The 20,830-nt window shown below is 49.8% G+C and overlaps 2 protein-coding genes across 13 annotated transcripts in view; both read right to left on the bottom strand.

Moving 5' to 3' along the window:
* ACVR2B (activin A receptor type 2B) overlaps positions 1-8,978 on the bottom strand; it is a 35,402-nt gene extending 26,424 nt beyond the window's left edge. Inside the window, exon 1 of one of the 3 annotated variants that reach the window (XM_022553755.2) lies at positions 8,706-8,978. In XM_022553755.2, the coding sequence (XP_022409463.1) occupies positions 8,706-8,757 (52 nt within the window). In that variant the 5' untranslated portion in view covers positions 8,758-8,978. Of the gene's footprint in view, positions 1-3,823; positions 3,970-8,705 lie in introns of those variants that run through there. The other 2 variants (XM_022553756.2, XM_089919077.1) reach the window with 2 other exon arrangements.
* Positions 8,979-13,931: 4,953 nt separating this feature from the next.
* The window catches only part of XYLB (xylulokinase), a 51,454-nt gene continuing 44,555 nt past the window's right edge, over positions 13,932-20,830 (bottom strand). For all 10 annotated transcript variants that reach the window (XR_016394690.1, XR_016394687.1, XR_016394689.1 and 7 more), the window contains one exon: positions 13,932-19,309. Coding sequence is in view for 3 of the 10 variants with exons in the window: in XM_022553735.2 (XP_022409443.2) it covers positions 19,232-19,309 (78 nt within the window). In the remaining 7 variants the exon portion in view is untranslated. The remainder of the gene's footprint in view (positions 19,310-20,830) is intronic.

Genomic DNA, 20,830 nt, shown 5'->3' with positions numbered 1-20,830 from the left:
GGGACTAGGAAAGCAGGGGCTTTGGAGAACAAGTCGTCTCAAATTGTCTTCTTTAATTCTTCAGCCAGTGAAGGCAGAAGATCGTGCAAGGGAACGCAGCACACGCTCAGCCAGGGATTGAAGCTCACCAGAACCCGTTCTGGTGTGAAAAGCCTCTCACCAGACTCTAAAATAATTCTTTTACAAGTTTCTCCCATACCTCCTACCACCATTATCATCACACGTGATTTCAGGATCCCTCCATGCCCAGAGCCTGTCAAACACACAGGGTGCACCAGTATAGCCCTGCTCCCCACCACCTTCGGCAAGAGCCTCAGTCTCTCTGAGAGATGGAGGCAGCATGGAGCCTAGCTAGTGAGCCCACATAGACACACACATGCACAACCACCCCAAACCCAGACCATATCCTGGCTAGTCCACTGCCACCTCCCCTTTGTCGGCACAGTAACCAGGAGCCTCAGACATGGGAAGCAGCCTCTCTGGCACTCCTGAGATACCAGGTCAGTGGAAGTGAGCACCCTCCCTGTCCGGGCACCCTTCATCAGGTGGGCTATTTCCAACCTCTATAATCTAACATTACACAGGACACACACACCACCACCATCACCACCACCACCAAGACACAGTATAACCATGTATAATCGTTTCTCGATATCTATCAAAATTTAAAATACACATGTCCTGGGGCTTCCCTGGCGGCACAGTGGTTAAGAATCCGCCTACCAATGCAGGGGACATGGGTTCGAGCCCTGGTCCGGGAAGATCCCACATGCTGCGAAGCAACTAAGCCCATGCGCCACAACTACTGAGACTGAGCTCTAGAGCCCGCGAGCCACAACTACTGAAGCCCACATGCCACAACTACTTTAGCCCATGTGCCTAGAGCCTGTGCTCTGCAACAAGAGAAGCCACGGCAATGAGAAGCCAGTGCACCGCAACGAAGAGCAGCCCCCGCTCACCACAACTAGAGGAAGTCCAAGAGCAGCAATGAAGACCCAGAGGGCCAAAAATAATAAAAGTAAATAAATAAATAAAAAGACTGAGGTAGATCCATATACATTAACAAGACTGCCAGAACAGATCTCTGAGTTTAAAAAGCCATGACAGGGACTTCCCTGGCAGTCCAGTGGTTAAGACTCTGCACTTCCGATGCAGGGTTCATGGGTTCAACCTCTGGTTGGGGGAACTAAGATCCCACATGCCGCACAGCACAGCTAAAAGAAAAAGGCCATGACACGCGAGAACACGGACGCAAGTCACAAAACATGGTGAGCAAAAGATGGACATAAAGCAGTTCATCCTGTAACGTTCCATTCATTTAAAGCACAATGACAGGCCAAAATAACATATGCTGTTAGAAGTCGGGATAGTGGTTTACCCTTAGGGGTTTAGGGGTAGAGACTGGAATGGAGCAAGAGAGGGCTTGCTTGGGGAGAGGGCAGTAAATTTCTGATTCTTGATCTGAATGCCGATTACATCAGCATATTCAGTTTGTGAAAATTCCTCAAGATGTCACTTATGATAATTACGCTATCCTATACATATTTTATATTTCAGCTAAGTATTTGAAAAAGAGTAATACCATTTTAGGTTCAAAAAAAAAGCTTTATTTCTCTAAGTACTTCTATAGATACATATGTCAAACGTCTAGAAGATATCCACCAACCTGAGAAAGCTCACTTCTGGAGGAGGACTCAGATGGCGGACCAGGCTGGTAAAAGAGACCCCGGTTTTATCTGTAATATCTAAATTTCTGCAACTGAATCCGTATGTATTACTTGTAAAACTAAAAATTAATAAAATTTTAAATGGGAAAAGAAGTTATGGCCAATGTGACCACCACTCAACTATATGTCAGGGTGGCTAACCAGGAGACCCCTGGATGAGGGGAGACTTGGGAGGGGTTTTTCAGGGTAGGGGAGACAGGACCACATTGCCCTGGCTCTCCTCCCCCACGTAGTCCTGCAGGACCCACTCTCAGGTAGCGGGTTCACAGGAGGGGCCAGCCAGGTGGGAAGGGAAACCAGAATTCACCTAACTTCTCTGCCCCTCTATTTTCTAAGCCCCAGCAGCAGATGAACCCTGATCTCCTCTGCCCTCAGGGCACAAAGGGCTCTACTTATGAGGCCTGGACCACAGGGCTCTCCTCTAACTCCCACCCACACTCCCACCCAAGCCAGCAGTTCCAAGGAAGGCCCTGGTCTGCCTGGCTTTTAAGCACCTGAAGGGAATGTAAAACTTGGGTAAAAAGGAAATTCCCAAACAGGATATAAAGTAAGGGTTTCTTAACCCATGATTGCCAGCCCAAGGCTCTGAGAACTCACGCATGCTTTCTGAATCAATGAGGGGGAAGGGGGAAGGAGGACTGTCAATGACACTGGACATTAAGAGGCATTGTCCTCATACCTAAAAACACTGGGCACCACTGCAAGCCAGAAGGAAAAAACATCCTGGCATCAACACTCAAGAGCGTCAGCTTCCAAGTCAGCCTCCTGTTTTCACTGGTTCAGGTCTAGGAGGTAAGCAAGTGCCCCTCCCTCTCCTCAGATGGACAGACAACAGCTGTCTGGTCACATCTTCCGAAATGCTGGGTCCAAGCCCCAGGAAGCAGCCTCCTCCATCCTCCAGCCAAGGGCTTGGGTTTCCAAGCAGCCTTCCTTTTCCTTCCCCAGAACTAATTTTAGCCTCCTTGTTGTCAGAGTGGAACTGAAATAGTCGGTAGAGAAACGTTTGCAAACAAGAACATGCGCTCACCTCACAGAAAGCCTCAGCTCCAGCCCAGAAACCAGGCAGAGGAGAAGTCCCACTGAGTGGCAGGCCCAGCCCCTAGAAGGCCCCTGGGAGGAGGACTCACAGGCGCCCACTGGGGCAGGCTTCCTTTCCAACCCCCAGTCCCAGCAATCACGTGCCCATGAATGAAAACACCCAGCTAGGGCTGCCAGTCCCTGAGAGAGTTTGAAAAAGGCGCATGTATGTGTACAGCCAGACTGGGATAACCAGGGCAAGGCATGGGGCTGTCCAAATGCGGGAAGCCATGACTGATCCTGGGCCAGGGGAGGCACAGCTGACCCCCAAACAACCTCAGCCTGCATTACCAGTTGGTTTCCAGTACCTACCATTGTCTCAGACAAAAACAGCACTGAGAAACTTTAAAAACAGACTCAGGAGAGGGCAGCGGACTCTACTCTCCCCCATCCCCGCCCCCACCCAACAACCTAGGCCTCCAGGAGCAGCACCACCAGGACCTCAAGGACCAGGCACCTCTGGGGCTGGGATGGCAGGCCTCTGAGTCTGGTGGAGAAAGGCCAAAAAGGAAGCCCCAAATAAGGGGGTGGGTGTCTATTCCGGAACAAAGAACAGGTGACAGAATGGAAGGGAAGGGAAAAAAAATAAAGAATCCTGAGATGGCAACAAAGTCCACTTTGGAAAGACTCCAAGAGATGGAAGCAGAGTCTCAACCCCAGCAAACAAACAAACAAAAAACCTTTAAAATAAGCACTTCACACACCAGCGACATGAAGAACTTGGAAACTGAAGCTTTGGGAGTGCTTCCTCCTACTCTAAGAAGCGTCTGTAATCCGTTGCCAGTTCAGCAAGCTGTGTTTTGCCGAGTTCAAGATCAGAGAGGAGACCCCATAAAGCTCCCCAGCCGAGACACGAGTAGGTGGGGGGAGGAGCGGAGGACGAACACGGGCTGCCAGCCTGCCAAGCACAACCAACAGGCGCCGGTAGAGATCAACCCCGGGGTCTGGGCCCGCGCGGTGCGGGCGCAGTCCCGTCTACCGCACTTCCCCGCGGCCAGGGTGGAGCCGCGCACCCGTACCTTTGGGGAGAGGCGGCGCCCCCGCCCCAGGGTCCACGGGCTCGGAGCTCCAGGCCCAGGGCGGCGCCGCCTCCCCAGGGCGCCCGGCGGCCAGCCCGCTTGCTGGGCTCGCCGGGGAGGACATGCCCGGCGCTCCGCTAGGCCCACGTCGGCTGCCAGGTGCGCGCACAGGGGCGCCGCGCGGCGCAGAGGCCCCGGCCCCTCGGGCGAGGCGCGCTGCGAACCTGGCGGCGGGGTCAGGGTGGTGGGCGGGGGCGGCAGGCAGGCTGCCCGGCCACCCACAATCGCCGCCTCCCTGAAACCCGAACCACTTCTGAGAAAACTCAAGGACGCCAGGATTCTTTCCTCGGTGGCCAGCAGGACTCCCAAACCACGAGTTCGAACCAAACCCTGAGGCTGAAGCAGGAATCTCCTTGGTTTTGAGAATCCAACCTCCCACCCTGAATCCGATGGCGGGGGGGCGGTGTGCGGCGGGGGGTGTATTAGCCATTAACCCCACCGCCCACAACTCTCTGTCCCTTTAAAGGGATGAGAACATTCTAGATCAGGTTCTCAATCAGGCGATCTGTGCCCCCTCCACTCAGCATTTTCGGTTTTCGCGACTGGAAGTGCTACTAGCATTTAGTGGGTAGAGGCCAAGGGATACTGCTAAACATCCTACAATGCACAAGATGCCCTCCACCCCCCGCACACACACACCAAAGAATCATGGGGTCCAAACTGTCAACAGTGTCAAGGTTTAGAAACGCTGCTCTAGAATGAGGTCTACCCAGCCAGGATCCTGCCTGAGGGCTGTCTACCCAGTGTCATTCTCAAAAGTATTACCCAGACCAGCTGCCCCCGACCTAAGCCCCCAGATCCCAGGCCCTGGTAACAGGTCAGTATCTGCAAGTAGATCTAAACTCGGACCTGACGTCTCTTGGTCCTCACTTGCACTACCCTAAGCCCCCAGGTAGCAGTACACAGGCACTCAGGGGAGGGCTTCCTGAAGGAAGGGGGGGTGGGGGGTGGATCAGGGCATGTGAACACTGGGCAGGGTCACAAAAGGCAGAAGTAAAGGAGAAGTCATGCCCAGTGCCTAGAACAGGGTAGGTGGAGGCAGCAGTGTGGGAACTTGCCCAGTGCATAGCCCCCGGCCAGGACTGGTACAATGGGCAGGGCAGACAGGGCAGACAGGCCTTCACGGAGTCCAATCCAGGGGGCCATAATTAGCTGGTATCAGTACAAACAGCGAGTGTGCACAACGTATGCACATACTCTCACATGGGTTCTCTTTCTTATTTGCATTTATTTTCTGCGGGGGAAGGGTCCACAGCTTTCATGAGATTCTCAAAGGGGCCCATGGTGTAGGATGGGCACTCTTCACTGGGCTCCCTAGAAAGGAAGTTCCTTAGGCGAAGTGCCAGGGGAAGTCCAGGTGCTATTTGGGAATTGAGATGCCCAGAGTAGTGCACCACAGCAGCCCACCCAAGCTGTGGGAGGCCATGGGGTTCCAGATCTTATGTCTTCACCCAGGTGGAGAGCCAGGAAGTCTGGGTGAGTTTCTTACATCATCTACCGTGGAAGCATCTCTAAGAGCTGAGGAGGGTGCCCACTCCTCCCAAAGGGCAGCCCAGCCAGCCAGACAGGGCAGAGTCTGGAATTCTTAGCAGGTACAAGGACAGGTAGCAGAGGACACCCTTCCCTGGGGAAGGGCACCAACAGTCCATGACTCTGTGGTCCGTGTCCTTGACACCTACCACTACACTGGGCCTGAGGGTCACTTCACTCGTTCCACACACACTTCTCCCCTGAGGAAATGGACAGTATCTTTGAGTCAGAGAGAAGCCCACCTATGAGGACAGCTTGGAGCAGTCAAGGCCTGCACTTCCCAATGTGACAGACAGGAATCAGGTCCTCCTCCCCAGCCAGCGGCTCCTGACATTTCACTCAGAACACTCTCCAACCCACAGGCCCTGATCTAAACCCCAAGTACAGAGACAGATGTCAGGAGTTCTTGCAGGATACACAGATGTGTGTCTGGGATATCCACTGCAAGGCAAGAGCCAGATGACTTGTCTCCCAAGGACACTGGGCCAGGCACAGAATACAGAAGACGTGCAAAACTAACACTGATCTTGTAACAAGTACCCTGGACCATTACTGCAGCATCAATTCTGCCTCTTCTTTTAGGCCTGCACCATCCAATACGGTAGCCACTAGCCAAATGAGACTACTGAGCATCTGAGATGTGCAAAGTCTGAATTGGGATGCTCTGTAAGTATAAAATACAGAGTGGATTTTTATGACAGTACAAAAATTGGAGAATGTCTGTTTTAATACTGATTACAAGTTGAAATGATTATTTTATATACATTAGGTTAAATAAAATATACCATTAAAGTTAATTTGACCTCGTCACGGACTGAATGTGTCCCCTCAAAATTCGTACGTTGAAACCCTAATGCCCAATGCGATGGTATTTGGAGACGGGGCCTTTGCAAAGGGTTAGACTGGTTCATGAGGGTGGAGCCCCCATGATGGGGTTAGTGGAAGAGGAAAAAAAACCTCACAAACCCCCCACCTCCCCACCCCAAGCACCAGGTAAGCCCATGTGAGGATGCAGTGAGAAGGCAGCCATCTGCAAGCCAGGAAGAGGACCCTCACCAAAACCTGACCATGCTGGCACACTGACCTCAGACTTCCAGCCTCCAGACTGTGAGAAAATAACTTGTTGTTTAAGTCACACAGTCAGCCCAAGGAGACTAAGACACACCTGTTTCTTTTTCCTTTTATTAACATAAATACCAGAAAAACTTAAAGTTACATGTGTGGTTCACACTATATTTCCGTTAGACAGTGCTGTTCTAGATCCTCCTTCTACAAGGGCACTGTGTGCTGCAGGGGGGGGGGGTACTTCTAAACAGCAAGCCAGGAACTTGAAGGAAGGGTATCAAGAAGTCAAAGGAACAGGAGGGCCAGCTCTGCTCCCACCTGGGCCTGTCGAGGCTCTTCCCATAGTTCTTCACAAGTCAGGGCAGTGGCCACCAAAGGACTGGCTGGTGTCACCACTAGAAACACCCAGTGACCCCCACTTTCCTCCAGGGCAGGAACACAGGTTGGTGGACTCTGTCCTAACTCTGGCTGCCCCACGTTGCAAGATGCACTGCTGAGCACTGCCCAAGCCAGGGAAGAGGAGGGAAATACAGTCCTTCCAGGGGTCCAATCCCACCCTGGCCCTGGCCTGCATAATCAGGGAGGGACCTGAGACTGGCCAAGCCAGACAGAGATAATTAGGGAGAGGGTTTTGGTCTGAGGCTGTCCTTGTCCTGGGAGGAGGCCCCCTCTGCAGACATGGTCTTGGAAAAGCCCAGCACCTACAGGAGGGATCCACAGACAGTCAGGTGAGCTGCTGCGTGCCTAGTAAGTCGTCAGGCTGCAGCCCTTCCCTCTAGAGGCCAATGCCTTCCTTTCACTTCAGAGATCTCATTCTTGGGGAAAAGCAGCTCCAAGCAGCACTTAAAAGGCAGAGAAAGGAACAGGTTCAACACCACCAACTCTCGGCATCCACGACAAAGGAAATGTCTCCACAAGATCCATGACACCCTTTCCATATTGTGCCCAGGTACCAATAAGGGGCCTCTATCCTTTGGTCGCTGCACTCAGGCTACGCAGCTCCAAAGCCCCACTCGGAGAACTCACTTGCCTTCGGCGCAGACAGCTAAACCCTGCTACACTGCAAAGGAGGCGCGTAGAGTGGGAGTGGGGATGAGCTGGAGATGCGCGTTCCCCACCCACTCAGCAGCCGGGGGATCCCAGCCCCGCCCCTGAACGCCCGGCCCCGCCCTTCGCGGGTTTCCCAGACTCTACGCTGCTGCCACCGCGGGCGTCTGGGGACCCGCGCTGCATGTGTAATGGGGGCTGGGAACAAAGACGCGCAGGACCAGGCTCCCGGGCTGCAGCACACCGGCCTCTGAGACCGCCCCGGGCTTCTCCCTGGAGCTTTAATGCGCGGCTCCCCACGCTTCCCAGGGCTGCCCGGAGCCGTCCGAAGCCGAGCGCGGAGCCCGTCCCTGCGCGCACACTGGAGTAGGGCGCGTCCCAGCACCGCTAGAAGAGGAAAATCAGTGCTTCGGCCTGGGGGAAAAGCGGTCTCCCAGCGGAACTCCGCTTTATACACCCGCAACCACACACCCCCAAACACCCTCACGCGAGCCGAGCGCTGGCCGCGAGGGTCACCCACCCCCGCCACGTGCTTCCCGGTGGCCAGAACGAATAGGGACCTGTTGGTTTGTCTTCTCTCCCCACCTCCCCTCCCAGGAGCCCAAAACAAAGCAGTCCCTCGGGGTGGCCGCACCTCGCGTCCCGGGGCGCCGCAGGGAAAGCGGGCGCAGGTAGGAGCTGGCGCCAACGGCGCGCCTCCGGGGGAATACCACGCAGACGCTGGTGGGATGGGGTGCAAGTGACTCCTCCGGGCTGTGTGAAGCGGCCCGCGTCGCTTCGCTACACCTAGTGGCTCTGAGGGTCAAGCAATCCTGCCCCCAGCCGCTGCTGCACCTACAGTCCCGCTACCCCCCGTATTAGATCTGCCTGCCCCGCTTGACTACCTTCCTCATGCTTGGGATTTTCTCTCACTCTCCCTCGGTTCCACGCACCTGTGTAGCCTGAACCCCGACCCTGGGGTCGCCTCCGCGAACCGGAGCCCCGCAGGCCGCCGCACAGGCAAGATCATCCCCCCAAGATCAGCTAGCAGGGCGCCCCGCGCGCCCCCCGTCCCCGCCCCGGGAGATGCAAGCTGGGTGCAGGTGGTGCGGCGAGGAGGCCGCGGGCCCGCCCTTTGTTGGTAAACACCGCACGGCGCCAGAAGCCGCCCCGCGCCCCCCACGCCGCGCCCCGTCCTTACCGGCGCACAGCGATCCCCAGAGGAGGGCGAGGGCCGCCCAGGGCGCCGTCATGTTCCGCGGCGCCGCCCCGCGGACACCCGGAGCCCGCGGGCAGGGCCGCGCGGCGCTCCCGGGGCGCGCAGGGCCCGGCGGCGGCTGCGCTCTTCTTCCCGCTCCTTCCTTCGGTCTTGTTCCCCGCGCGCTTCCCGAGCCTTCGTCCCGGGGCAGCGTGCAGGCTCCAAGGGCCGGACGGCGGGGCCGGGCTCAGGGCCACTGCGGACGACGCAGGCTTCGGCCCGGGCTCCGGGGCGACGCGGGGGCCGGGGGGCGGCGGCGGGGCGCAGGCCGGGGCGCGCCCGACTCAGGCATAGCGCGGCGGGGCTGGGCCCGGGCCCGGGGCGCAGGGGCCGAGTCCGGAGGGGCCATGAACGGGGGGAGGGGTGGGGGGAGGGGAGCTGAACTGAGTCCAAAATGGCTCCTGAGCCGCGGCCGCGGAGCCGAGCCAGCGGGGAAACCCGGATGTTGGATACAAAGAGGCGGGCGAGCTGGGAGGGGAGGGGGTGGGAGGCGGGCCCTCCGGCCGCGTGGTCCGCGCCCCCCTCAGGGGCGGGGCCCCAGAGAAACAACAACACGGAGGCCCCGCCCCACGCCCGCGCCGTTCCCGAGGCGCGTGCAAACTGCAGGACTGGAGGGCGAGGCAGGGCGAGCTGGCAGAGATCGCGGTTTGAGCCCGGGACTCCGGGACTCCGGGACCCCGGGACTCCGGGACCCCGGGACCCCGGGACCCCGGGGCCGCGGCACCGGGATTCTTGCTTCGCGCGCTGGATGGAGCCCAAGCTCCTGAACGCAGCCTGCCGTGCGACCCCTGAGTGCTGGGCCGCCCCCGGACTCTGGCCTGAATTCCCCTCTGCGCCACCGTTTCCCCACCTGAGATGGGGGTCACAGTGAACCACAGGAGTCGTGTCTTTATTGATGGATGAACTACTCGGCAGAAAAAAGTCTGATTTCTCTGAAATGACAAGTGGTCCCCCACGTCTGCAACCCAACCCCCCGCCCCCCCCCACACACAAAGGCACAGCTGGGGATCTTGGAATTGGACCCATCCAAGTGAGAGAGGGTGCGAGCCCCGCCCTGCAGAGCAGCAGCAGGTGGAAAAAGGCCTATAGCAACTTGCTTCTTTACCCTTACCCCAAATGTTCTAAGCACTGCCACCCACCTGCCCTCCCCACCCCTGCACTCTGCACCTTCAAAACTTCTCAGTTGCCTCTGGTCCCCGCAGTTGAACTTGTCTAGCGAATGTCTCAGCTATCTTCTTCACTCCCCAGCTTCCTCCTTGGGGGCCTGTTGTTCTCTGTCTCAGATTCCTCCGTCCTTACCACAATCAGAGCTTGGGAGGGGGCATGCTGAGGCTCCCAGCTCAAGAGGGAAAGCCCCCTCACAGCTCGGGGATGAGGCGCAGAACCCTCGGATACAGAAATTGTCCTCCCGCCTCTCCTGATTTGCCACAGCCTCTCTCGGAGCAGGGCAAGAGCGGCCAGGCAGGAGGTGGTGCCTGGAAGTCTGAGTTGTTTCACTTCTGAGCCTCAGTTTCCTTCTACAGAAAGTAAGGAGGGGACGTCCCTGGTGGTCCAGTGGCTAAGACGCCGCGCTCCCAATGCAGGGGGCCCAGGTTCAATCCCTGGCCACCGAACTAGAGCCCATATGCTGTAACTAAGAGTTCACATGCAGCAACTAAAAAGATCCCGCACACCACAACTAAGGATCCCACATGCCACAACTAAGACCCAGCACAGCTAAATAAAAAAGTATTAAAAAAAAACACCAAAAGTGAGGAGGCTAAATATATAAGGGGGGAAATGTGAGGAGGCTATACTTTGCATTATTTTAAATATCAGGAATCTTATTCAAACGAAATCTTATGTAAAACTCCACCTTGTAGAACGTTTATTGCCTTGATTGAAGTTGAAACGAGGGTCCACCACCCCCAGTTTCCACAGCACCAGGAACACCTCAGGGACCACACTTTGGAGTCACTGATAGACTATAGGAGGCTATGCTGATAGACGCATGATGGCAAGGAAAGCAACTATGTCTTTTCTAGGGAAGATAAGTCACTGCTTCCTTCCTACTGGAAGGTAGCGACTATAATCCGTGTGCCAACAATTAGATTGGCTGGTTCTTCCCTTCTGCTTCACATCAAGTCGGGTATCGCAATAAAGGCTCAGGGTGGTCCAACTTGCCAACACATCCGTGTCTCCCACGCTGACATCTCTGGGAACTCCAAATTTGTATAACCAACTCCCTACTTGACATCTCTATTGGGCAGCCTATCAGGTATCTCGAAATTGCCCTACCTAAAGCAGAGTTCCTCATTTACCCCATAAAGCTACTCCTCCAGTTGTCCCTGTCTGAATCAGTGGCATAACCAGCCAATTGCTCAAACTGAAATTTTATGTCGTTCTTGATTTCTCCCATATTCAGTCCATCAGCAAGTTGGTTTCAAAAACACATTCATGGGCTTCAGGAAGCCACGGGAGGATTTTGAAGAAGGGGCGAAATGTGAAGTGAGTTCCTTTTTTTTTTTTTGCAGTACGCGGGCCTTTCACTGTTGTGGCCTCTCCCGTTGTGGAGCACAGGGTCAGCGGCCACGGCTCACGGGCCCAGCCGCTCCGCGGCATGTGGGATCTTCCCGGACCGGGGCACGAACCCGTGTCCCCTGCATCGGCAGGCGGACTCTCAACCACTGCGCTACCAGGGAAGCCCGTGAGTTCCATTTTAAAAGATAATTTCAGTTGCTATGTAGAAGATGTATTTTAGCCGGGCGAGAATGAAAGCAGGTGACAAGTCACGATCTCTTTCAGTTCACTGCTGTTGCAGTGGTCCACATGTGAGATGCTGGGTGGTGATAATATATATGGAAGAGAACTGGCTTGATGCTGGATGTGTTGGGGGGTTTTTTGTTCGTTTTTTTAAAATTTATTTTTGGTTACATTTGGTCTTTGTTGCTGTGCACGGGCTTTCTCTAGTTGCTGTGAGCGGGGGCTACTCTGCAATGCGGTGCATGGGCTTCTCATTGCCGTGGCTTCTCTTGTTGCAGAGCACGTGCTCTGGGCGCGCGGGCTTCAGCAGTTGCCGCATGCAGGCTCAGTAGTTGTGGCTCGCGGGCTCTGGAGCGCAGGCTCAGTAATTGTGGCACACGGGCTTAGTTGCTCCGCAGCATGTGGGATCTTCCTGGACCAGGGATTGAACCCGTGTCCCCTGCATTGGCAGGTGGATTCTTAACCATTGTGCCACCAGGGAAGTCCGATAAACTCTTAAAGTAACCACAATTTTTGTAATTTTATTTGGAGACCTCTTCACTTAAATACACAGAAGTGGCCCCAGACTCTCTCAGCTCCTGAAAGGCCCTTGGTTAGAGATATGCCACAGTGGGTAATTATGAGAAATACAGGGCGATGTACATTAGTATATATTAGTGGGTAATTTAGGTACAGCAATGCATTAAACAATGTCAGGGGGTACCATTAATAGGATGGGTGCATGGCTTTTTTGGCAATACAATTCCCCCAAAACTTACCCATTTATTTCCAATCTGTCCCATGTGCCGTCAACATCAAAAGTTATTTCCCAAACATTTCAAACTGTTTTCTTTTTTCCTTGCCCCCATAGTTCTTCTTCCCACCCTCTCTCTTAACTTAATGGTGGTTACCTTGAGGTCAACTAAATTAATTGTCTTGGATGGAAAGGTAACTGTAACTCTCAAAACAGATTAGGTTATGCTGTGCTAATGGAAAATCCCCAAACCCCAGTGGCTCAAAACAACAAAATTTATTTCTCACTCATACTGCGTGTCCATTGGGGGTCACCAAGCAAGCTGTACCCATTATAATAACTTAGGGACACAGGCTAATGGAGGCAACATTTTGATATGTGCTTCTTTACTGCAGAGATAGGGGAAAGAGAGCCTGGTAAATTACATCCAAGCTCTTAAAACTTCTACCAGATTCCGAGAAGATGGGGGGCTAGGGTGGTGGCTGCATAGCTTTTGAATCTTCCAAAATTCTCACAGAGCAACTACATAGAAGAAAAAAAAAAACCCAGAAAATCCATGCACATTTACAATAAAACTAGGTAACAAGGTTTCCCCCAAAATACCAAAATACAAGCAAATGGAGATAACTACAAACTATCAACAGCAATAAAAAATTCATGGACTAGTATCTGTACAAGGGGAAGCTGAGGAACACGGTGGAAGAGGTACCTGGGAAAAACAGAATCCCAAAATAGCTAAGAGATATTCATTGGAAAGCATGGCTCAATAACTTTAGAACAGTAGGTGAAACTAGGAGGGGTTTTCTCCAATCCAACAGCAAGTGAATGCAAAGAGACTCTGGTAAGAATAGAAAGAGCTAGAACAGTCTGTCCCTGTGAACTCTTAAAACTGAGCAGCCAAGCCTCCCTTTTAGGTCAGGCTCCTCCAAAGAGGAGAAACTTCTGGAAGTGGCACCAAAATCAAGCTGGATAAGATGTTTTACTTCCAGCCATCATGCAGTAGCTGGAACGGTGTTTGCCCTTTGGAGCCACAACAAGAAAACTGGACAAAATATAGGCAGCAACTATTTATTTCTGGACCTTGTACAATCCTCTAATCCCTGGGGGGAGAAAAGGCAGTCAAAGTGAGGCTTATGATTGCCCCTGCTTTCTGCCTGGAGACAAATTCCAGTCCACAATGCAGGAAGTGCACCCCAGGCAGAGCTTGGCAACCTTGTCGAGTTGGGGACAGAGAGAGAGGTTGGAGCTCGGGAGATGGGGAAGGCTGCAGCAAACTGACGGGGCAGAGTACAGGGTGGAGGGAGCTGCAGAGAGAAAGCTGGAGGTCTTGCAGAAGAGTCTCCTTGGGGCTTTTGCTGAATTCTAGGTTTCACATACATAGAATGAAACTCCATGAGGTGAGGGAAGAAAGCAAGCAGGCTGAATAGCTCCAAGACTGGCACAGGATAGATTTAGTTCTAACCAGCCAAAGTGGAAAGTCCTCACTGAACACCCAGGACACTGAGAGTAAAGACTCAGAGGGTTACTCCATGGCAGCGGAGCTAAGCTAGCCCTAGAATCAAGGCTACTGTAAGCCCACACTACCAAGCCTTGAAACGATCAAGCTGATCTATAAGTAGCTTAAATACCTACCAGATAACAGGTCAACATTTTTAAAGGAATTTAACAAATCTGGCACTGTATAATAAAAAAAATTTAATTAAAAAAATTTTAATTACTAGATATGAGAGGAGGCAGGAAAATATGACCCATCAGGAGAAAAATCAGTCAACAGGAACAGAAATGACATAGATGATGTCATTATCAGTCAAGGCATTTTTAAAAGCTATTATAAATATGCTGAAAAATTTCTAGGAAAAGTGAACGTAATGAAGAGAGAATAAAATATCTCAGAAATGGACTTTCTAGAGAGAAAACAACTAGTGTCTTTCTAAAAAAAGATTAATTAGGTGGAATTGCCATTTTTTCCTAATGCGTGATCTGATCTTCATTACTTCTTCTGTCTTTTTTGTTCACTAGTTTATTATTATTACTGCTTTTTAAGTTGTATTTTTAATTCATTTAACTCTTACACTTTTATTCGTATCAATGTTACTGCATTTTAAAGCTATACTTCACCTATCACTGCTTTAATTATACCCATAGATTTCATTATGTCTTTTTTTTTTGGCTGCACCACGTGGCTTGCAGAATCTTACTTCCCTGACTGGGATTGAACCCAGGTCCTGGCAGTGAAAGCACCGAGTCCTAACCACTGGACCGCCAGGGAATTTGCTCAATCTTTTTTTTTTTTTTTTTTTTTTTTGCGGTACGCGGGTCTCTCACTGTTGTGGCCTCTCCCGTTGCGGAGCACAGGCTCCGGACGAGCAGGCTCAGCGGCCATGGCTCACGGGCCCAGCTGCTCCGCGGCATGTGGGATCTTCCCGGACCGGGGCACGAACCCACGTCCCTTGCATCGGCAGGCGGACTCTCAACCACTGTGCCACCAGGGAAGCCCGCGCAATCTTTTTTTTAGACGCTCTGTAATTTTGGTTTATAGTTTCCCTTTGCCCTAGTACTTTCATAGAAAGTATGGATGGGACTTTTAAAAACATTTTATTAATTTCTCATTCTATTCTATTATGATTAAAGAAGATGGTATTATTTCTTTTTTCTGGAAATTATAGAAGTTTTCTCTGTGGTATATAGTAAATGTTCATTTTTCGGTGAGTGAGAATAATAGGTATATTCTCTATTATTTATTTATTAATCCTTATTATAAGGTGCAAAGTAATCTCTTCAGAAGACATATAGATTCTGTTGGAATCTATAGGTGGGAATCAAAGAATTTCATTTAAAGGTGACAAGCCAAATCATTGAGGCTGTAACATTCATAACTCGTATATCTTCACTGTGAATCGTGGCTTTTAGCATTACAGTGTCCTTCCTTGTCTTGTCTTTTTCCCGAATTCCACCTTGTCAGATATTGAAATTGTAAGCTTTGCTTTTTTTTTTTCTGCGGTACGCGGGCCTCTCACTGTTGGGGCCTCTCACTGTTGTGGCCTCTCCCGTTGTGGAGCACAGGCTCCGGACGTGCAGGCTCAGCATCCATGGCTCACGGGCCTAGCCGCTCCGTGGCATGTGGGATCTTCCCGGACCGGGGCACGAACCTGCGTCCCCTGCATCGGCAGGCGGACTCTCAACCACTGCGCCACCAGGGAGGCCCGTAAGCTTTGCTTTTTATAATTTGTATGTGCCTGGTATATTTTTGTCCACCCCTTTACTTTTTAGCCTTTCTGGATCACTTATTTTAGGTGTGTCTCTTGTAAATAATAGACGGTAAGATGTTAGTTTGTAAGCCAAGCTGAACTTTTTTTTTAAATGATGAGTTTTCATTTACTGATACGACTCATATGTTTGTCCTTATTACATTCACTCTGTATGTGATGCTAGATTTACTTTTTCCTTATTTAAGCATTGATATTTGGTTTTTCAACTTGAAATGATATTCTTTGACTTGCACATATTGCCTTTGCAACAGAGCTCTTTGTACTTTTTCCTTCTTTTTGATTTATTTAGTTACGTTACTTCTACTGTGTCAAAGCACATGCCACTTGATACTCTTCTTCCACCCTTATCCCCACTTTCACTTTGGTCTTAGATCTAAAACTATTCAATGCTCACTATGAGTCCTTTTGCTGAAATTTCCCCAATCATCTCCTAGCTGGACGAAGCTTGTTTTAGTAGAATCCTAAGGGGGTTATGAGTACAATATTTCCTGAGCTCTTTTTAAACATCCTTGTTACTTAAAGGGCAGCTTAGCTGGACACAAAACAATTGGTTCATATGTTTTCTTTGAGTTTCTTGAAAATGTTGCTCCATTGCTACTTGCTTTTTGAAAAGTTTGATGCCAACCTGATCTTTCCTGTGTAAGAGACTAGGCCTTTTGGCCTAGAGAATATTCCCCCTCACCTTCAAAGTGTAATAGTTTGCTAGGACGTGTCTCAGTTGATCATTCTGGGTCAATTTTCCAAGTAACAAGATAGGCCCTTTCAAGATACAGATTCAGGAACTTCCCTGGTGGTCCAGTGGCTAAGACTCCACGCTCCCAATGCAGGGGGCCCAAGTTCTATCCCTAGTCAGAACATGCCACAACTAACACCCAACGCAGCCAAATATATAAATAAATATATATATATTTTAAAAAGATATGGAGTCAGGTCTTTTGTTTTCAGGAATTTCTCTGGGGTTAGTTTTAAATATTAACTCTGCTCCATTGTCTTATATTTTAGCTTCAAGAGCTCCAACTTTAACTGTGTTAGTTTTTCTTTGCCTGTCTTTTTTGTCTATCATTTTCTTTCTGGGCATTTCCAGGTCTTCCTTTATATTGTTTTTGCTGTCTTAGCTTTTTTCATTCCTATCTTCTATACGCTTTATGGTACTTGCCGTCGTTCCTGTTTTCATTTGGGTACGTTGTAATGTAGTCTTCATTATCTAGGGTGATTTTACCTTTTTGTTCAAATTCTTTCCCAAGTTTGGTCAGTTCTCTTTCCATATACGCTTGTTGCTTTTTCATTTTTACTCTGAGTTTCTGAATTTCTGATCTGTGGTATTCTTTCATATCCACCGTTGTTTTTTATTTTAAAGTTCATGTTGGAGGGTTGTTAACAGTTTACCCTCTTTGTTCCTTTTTATTTGGTTTATTTCATTAGCTTGAAAAGTTATGATTCTCACTTTGTTTTCTTCCCATATTTGTATAAAGTGAGTTCCTTTTTCTATTTATGTTGACGTCCTTGTAATAATGGGCAACTCTATGGGGGCAGGGGTAAAATGGGGAATGGATTGAGTGGCTTTCTGTTTCTTGGTAGAAAAGAGACCTTTTATTGTTGGCCAATAATGTAATTTCTTTAATAAGTAATGTCTAGGTGGTGGTGGTGGGGAGAGTTGTCTGTTTTCTTCTGAATCTTTTTTTTTTTCTTTTTTGGTGGCGTCGGGTCTTAGTCGCAGTGCGTGGGATCCTTCGTTGTGGCACATGGGCTTCTCTCTAGTTGTGGTGTGCGGGCTCTAGAGCATGCAGGCTCAGTAGTTGTGGTGCAAGGGCTCTAGAGTGCACAGGCTCAGTAGTTGTGGCGCACGGGTTAGTTGCCCCGTGGCATGTGGGATCTTAGTTACCTGACCAGGGATCAAACCGGCATCCCCTGCATTGGAAGGCGGATTTTTAACCACTGGACCACCAGGGAAGTTCCTCTTCTGAATCTTTGACCTGTTGTTGATAGGCTGTTATCTTCAGCTTCTTGTTTCCCTTTTTGCCTTTATCCACCAAGCCCGCAAGGGACACCACTCCCTTTCAAGATGACTTCAGCTTTCTCACAAGTGATATCTCTGGTCCTACTCATTTTCTAAACCTCTTCCCTTGACTTCCCACTAGGGTAGTCTCTGTCTCTGCTCTGATCCACTAGGTCTCAAAGCGTTTGCAGCATTTTTCTACTCTGGGTGAAATCACAAGTAGTTTGGTTTAACTGAAGTCCCAACATAGGTGTGGGCCTGCGACAGAAGAAAAATCTGGAGGATTTTGCAGGAGGCAGACTTTCTATGGAGGCTTCTGCAATAATTTGAGCAAGGAATAAAGTAAAACAGGGAGGGATGGAGAGAAAGGAACTGTTTTAAGAGTTACCAAAGGAATAACAAAAATCACTTGGTGACTGATTTGATGTGGGAAAGCAGATATCTGAGTTTTGGGTTTGGGTTCCTGAATGAATGAATGAAAGGATGGTTGGTGGTACCAATTCACTGAAACAGGAACTCTGGAGGAGGAGGTTTGGGGAAGGGCAAGGGAAGATAAGCAGAGTCTGGGGCTTCCCTCATGGCACAGTGGTTAAAAATCCGCCTGCCAATGCAGGGGACACGGGTTTGAGCCCTGGTCTGGGAAGATCCCACATGCCACAGAGCAACTAAGCCCGTGTGCCACAACTACTGAGCTTGCGCTCTAGAGCCCGTGAACCACAACTACTGAGCCCATGTGCCACAACTACTGAAGCCCGCGTGCCTAGAGCCCGTGCTCCAAAACAAGAGAAGCCACCGCAATGAGAAGCCCACTCACCACAACAAAGAGTAGCCCCCACTCTCCACAACTAGAGAAAGCTCGAGCGCGGCAACAAAGACCCGAAGCAGCCAAAAATAAATAAATTTAAATAAATAAATTTTAAAAAAAGATTAAAATGACTCAAAATTTAAAAAAAAAAAAAAAAAGGATAAGCGGAGTCTGAAGTACCCCTGTGAGAATGTTGGCTGACTCCAAGGAGAGTTGTGGCTGGAAACATAGAGCTGGGTGTTACTAGTATATAAGTAGCAGTTGAAGCCCAAGGCTAGATGAAATCATCCAACAAGAGAGAATTGGAGGGAGAGAGGAATGAGAACAGAGATTTGGGGCCCAGCAATCATTAAGGAGTAGACAGAGCAGAAGTAACAGTAAAGAAGAAAGAATGAATGGTAGATCAGGAAAGTAGGAGAAAAGTTGGATAGTATGGCTATCAGAAAGAAGACAAGGAGAAAAATAATTACTCAATGGATTAAGACATATAAAGTATGTCAAATGTATCATATTGATACTAAAAATCTAGCTGCTGTTAGAGGATGCTTGGCAATCAACTCATCATCCTGAAAACTAGTGAATAAAGAGGAAAGAATCTATTTATTTTGCTTTGTCTCTCCCATTATGCTGATTTAGGTCCCGAAAGGGGAAAAGTCACAATTTTTATTGGACATATCCCAGGCTCAGTGTTATCTTGCCTCCTGGGATAAAAGACAGGAAGAGAGATGCTTTCCTGCCCTGGGCACAGGGACACAAGCTGTGTTCAGGAGGATGTACTAAGGTGGGCTTTAAGGTGGTCCTGGGCAGGTTGGAGCACCGTAAGGAGTCAGGTGGGCAGGCAGAGCTGCTTACAACAGGGAAGAGGTTCCCTGCTGTCCAAGGCCACGTCTCCAAGTGGAATCAGTGAGGCTGGGCCTGTGGAATTCACTCCGGAGGCCCCCGGGTCTGGGTCAGGATTCTCTGCTCAAGCATGGCATACCGCTGGAGGAGGGCCTCGTAGACCTGGAGGGGTGGAAAGAGCAGTTCAGGACGGCGAAGGGAAGGTGCTCTTACATCTCTTTGCAACTTGCAATTTAAAAAATTCTACATCCCATGTATTTGCAATTTAAATTTTTTGCTGGGCAGAAAAAGGGAAGTGTCAATTCACAAAACAGGAAATGCTAGTAGTTCTCAAACCTATAGTTTAAGATCTTTAAAAAAGGCAAATTATGACAAGAAACCAGTTTTTGTTATCAAATCTACAAAATTTTAAAAAATTCTGATGAAGGTACCTGGAAATGGCTGTTTCATTGCACAGTTGGTAGAAGTTGGTGGTGCAGTCCTTTTGTAAATCAATTCAACTTTATATTTGTATTAAGGGGCTTGAAAATGCCCATGGCTTTTGACCTAGTTATTCTACTTCTGCAAAGCTCTCCTAAGGAAGTAATCCTAAGTGTAGGGTGCTAGGCCCACCAAAGGTCCTCTTAGACACCACTAAATGTTCAGACTCATAAGACTACCATGGGCCACACCTTGGCCTTAAAAAGGATACACTGGAGAATCATGCGTGTTGGCACAGTGGCTGCAGGAGACCATGAACAGTTTGCACAGGTGTCCAGGAAAGGGTATCTCTGCCTCCCTTCCTTCTTCCCTCCTTGCCCCCCAGGTTACAGCTCAGGTGCAAGGAGATGAAATCCACATCTTACAGGTGCAAGAACCACCCTGGCTTTGAAACCTCACTCCCCACAGGAGTATCCCTTGTTAACAACTCCATAGACAAGAGCCATGCCCGTGAGAAGTCACTGCACTCAGGGAGCCCTAAGTATGACTTCCCCTTAGGTATTTATGTTTTCCCATTCCAGATGCAGTTTCCTAATTCAGGGCCATTTTGACATAGCAATGTTGCCTAGTAACACTGTTGACATTCCACTTTTATTGCAGAGCTAGAACATTAACCAAAAGTCAAATTCTCATGCAGAATAGGGAAAGGTTTTGTTAACCCTTTACCCACATAGCGTTAATTATAATAATTGAAAAACTAGAAGCAACTGCTCTAAGACATGGAAAATGCTCGAGAAAATATGGTTCATTAGCCAGATAGAATATTATGCAGTCATTAAAAATAACATGTATGTTCCATGCAAATTGCATGATTAGTGTCTTAGTCCATTCTGGGTGCTATAACAAAAACACCATAGATTGAGTAGCTTATAAACAACAGAAACTTGTTTATCACAGTTTTGAAGGCTGGGAAGTCCAAGATCAAGATGCCAGTAGATTCTGTCTGGTGAGAGCCTGATTCCTAGACAGTCATCTTCTTCTTGTGTCCTCACATGGGGGAAAGGGCCAGAGATCTCTCTGGGGTCTCTTTTGTAATGACACTAATCCCATCCTGAGTGCTCCAGCCTCATGACCCAATCACATTCATAAATTCCCACCTCCTCATACCATCACTTTGGGGGTAAAGATTTCAATTCATGAATTTTTAAAATTAGTTAAAAAAAAAAAAACCCAGTGGAGGCTAACACAACATTGTAAAGCAAC

Source organism: Delphinapterus leucas, chromosome 10 (assembly GCF_059928025.1).
Source record: "Delphinapterus leucas isolate spDelLeu-1000000601 "Yukka" chromosome 10, BTC_Dleu_Yukka2, whole genome shotgun sequence".
NCBI lineage: Eukaryota > Metazoa > Chordata > Mammalia > Artiodactyla > Monodontidae > Delphinapterus > Delphinapterus leucas.
This window is presented reverse-complemented; position numbering and strand designations above follow the sequence as displayed.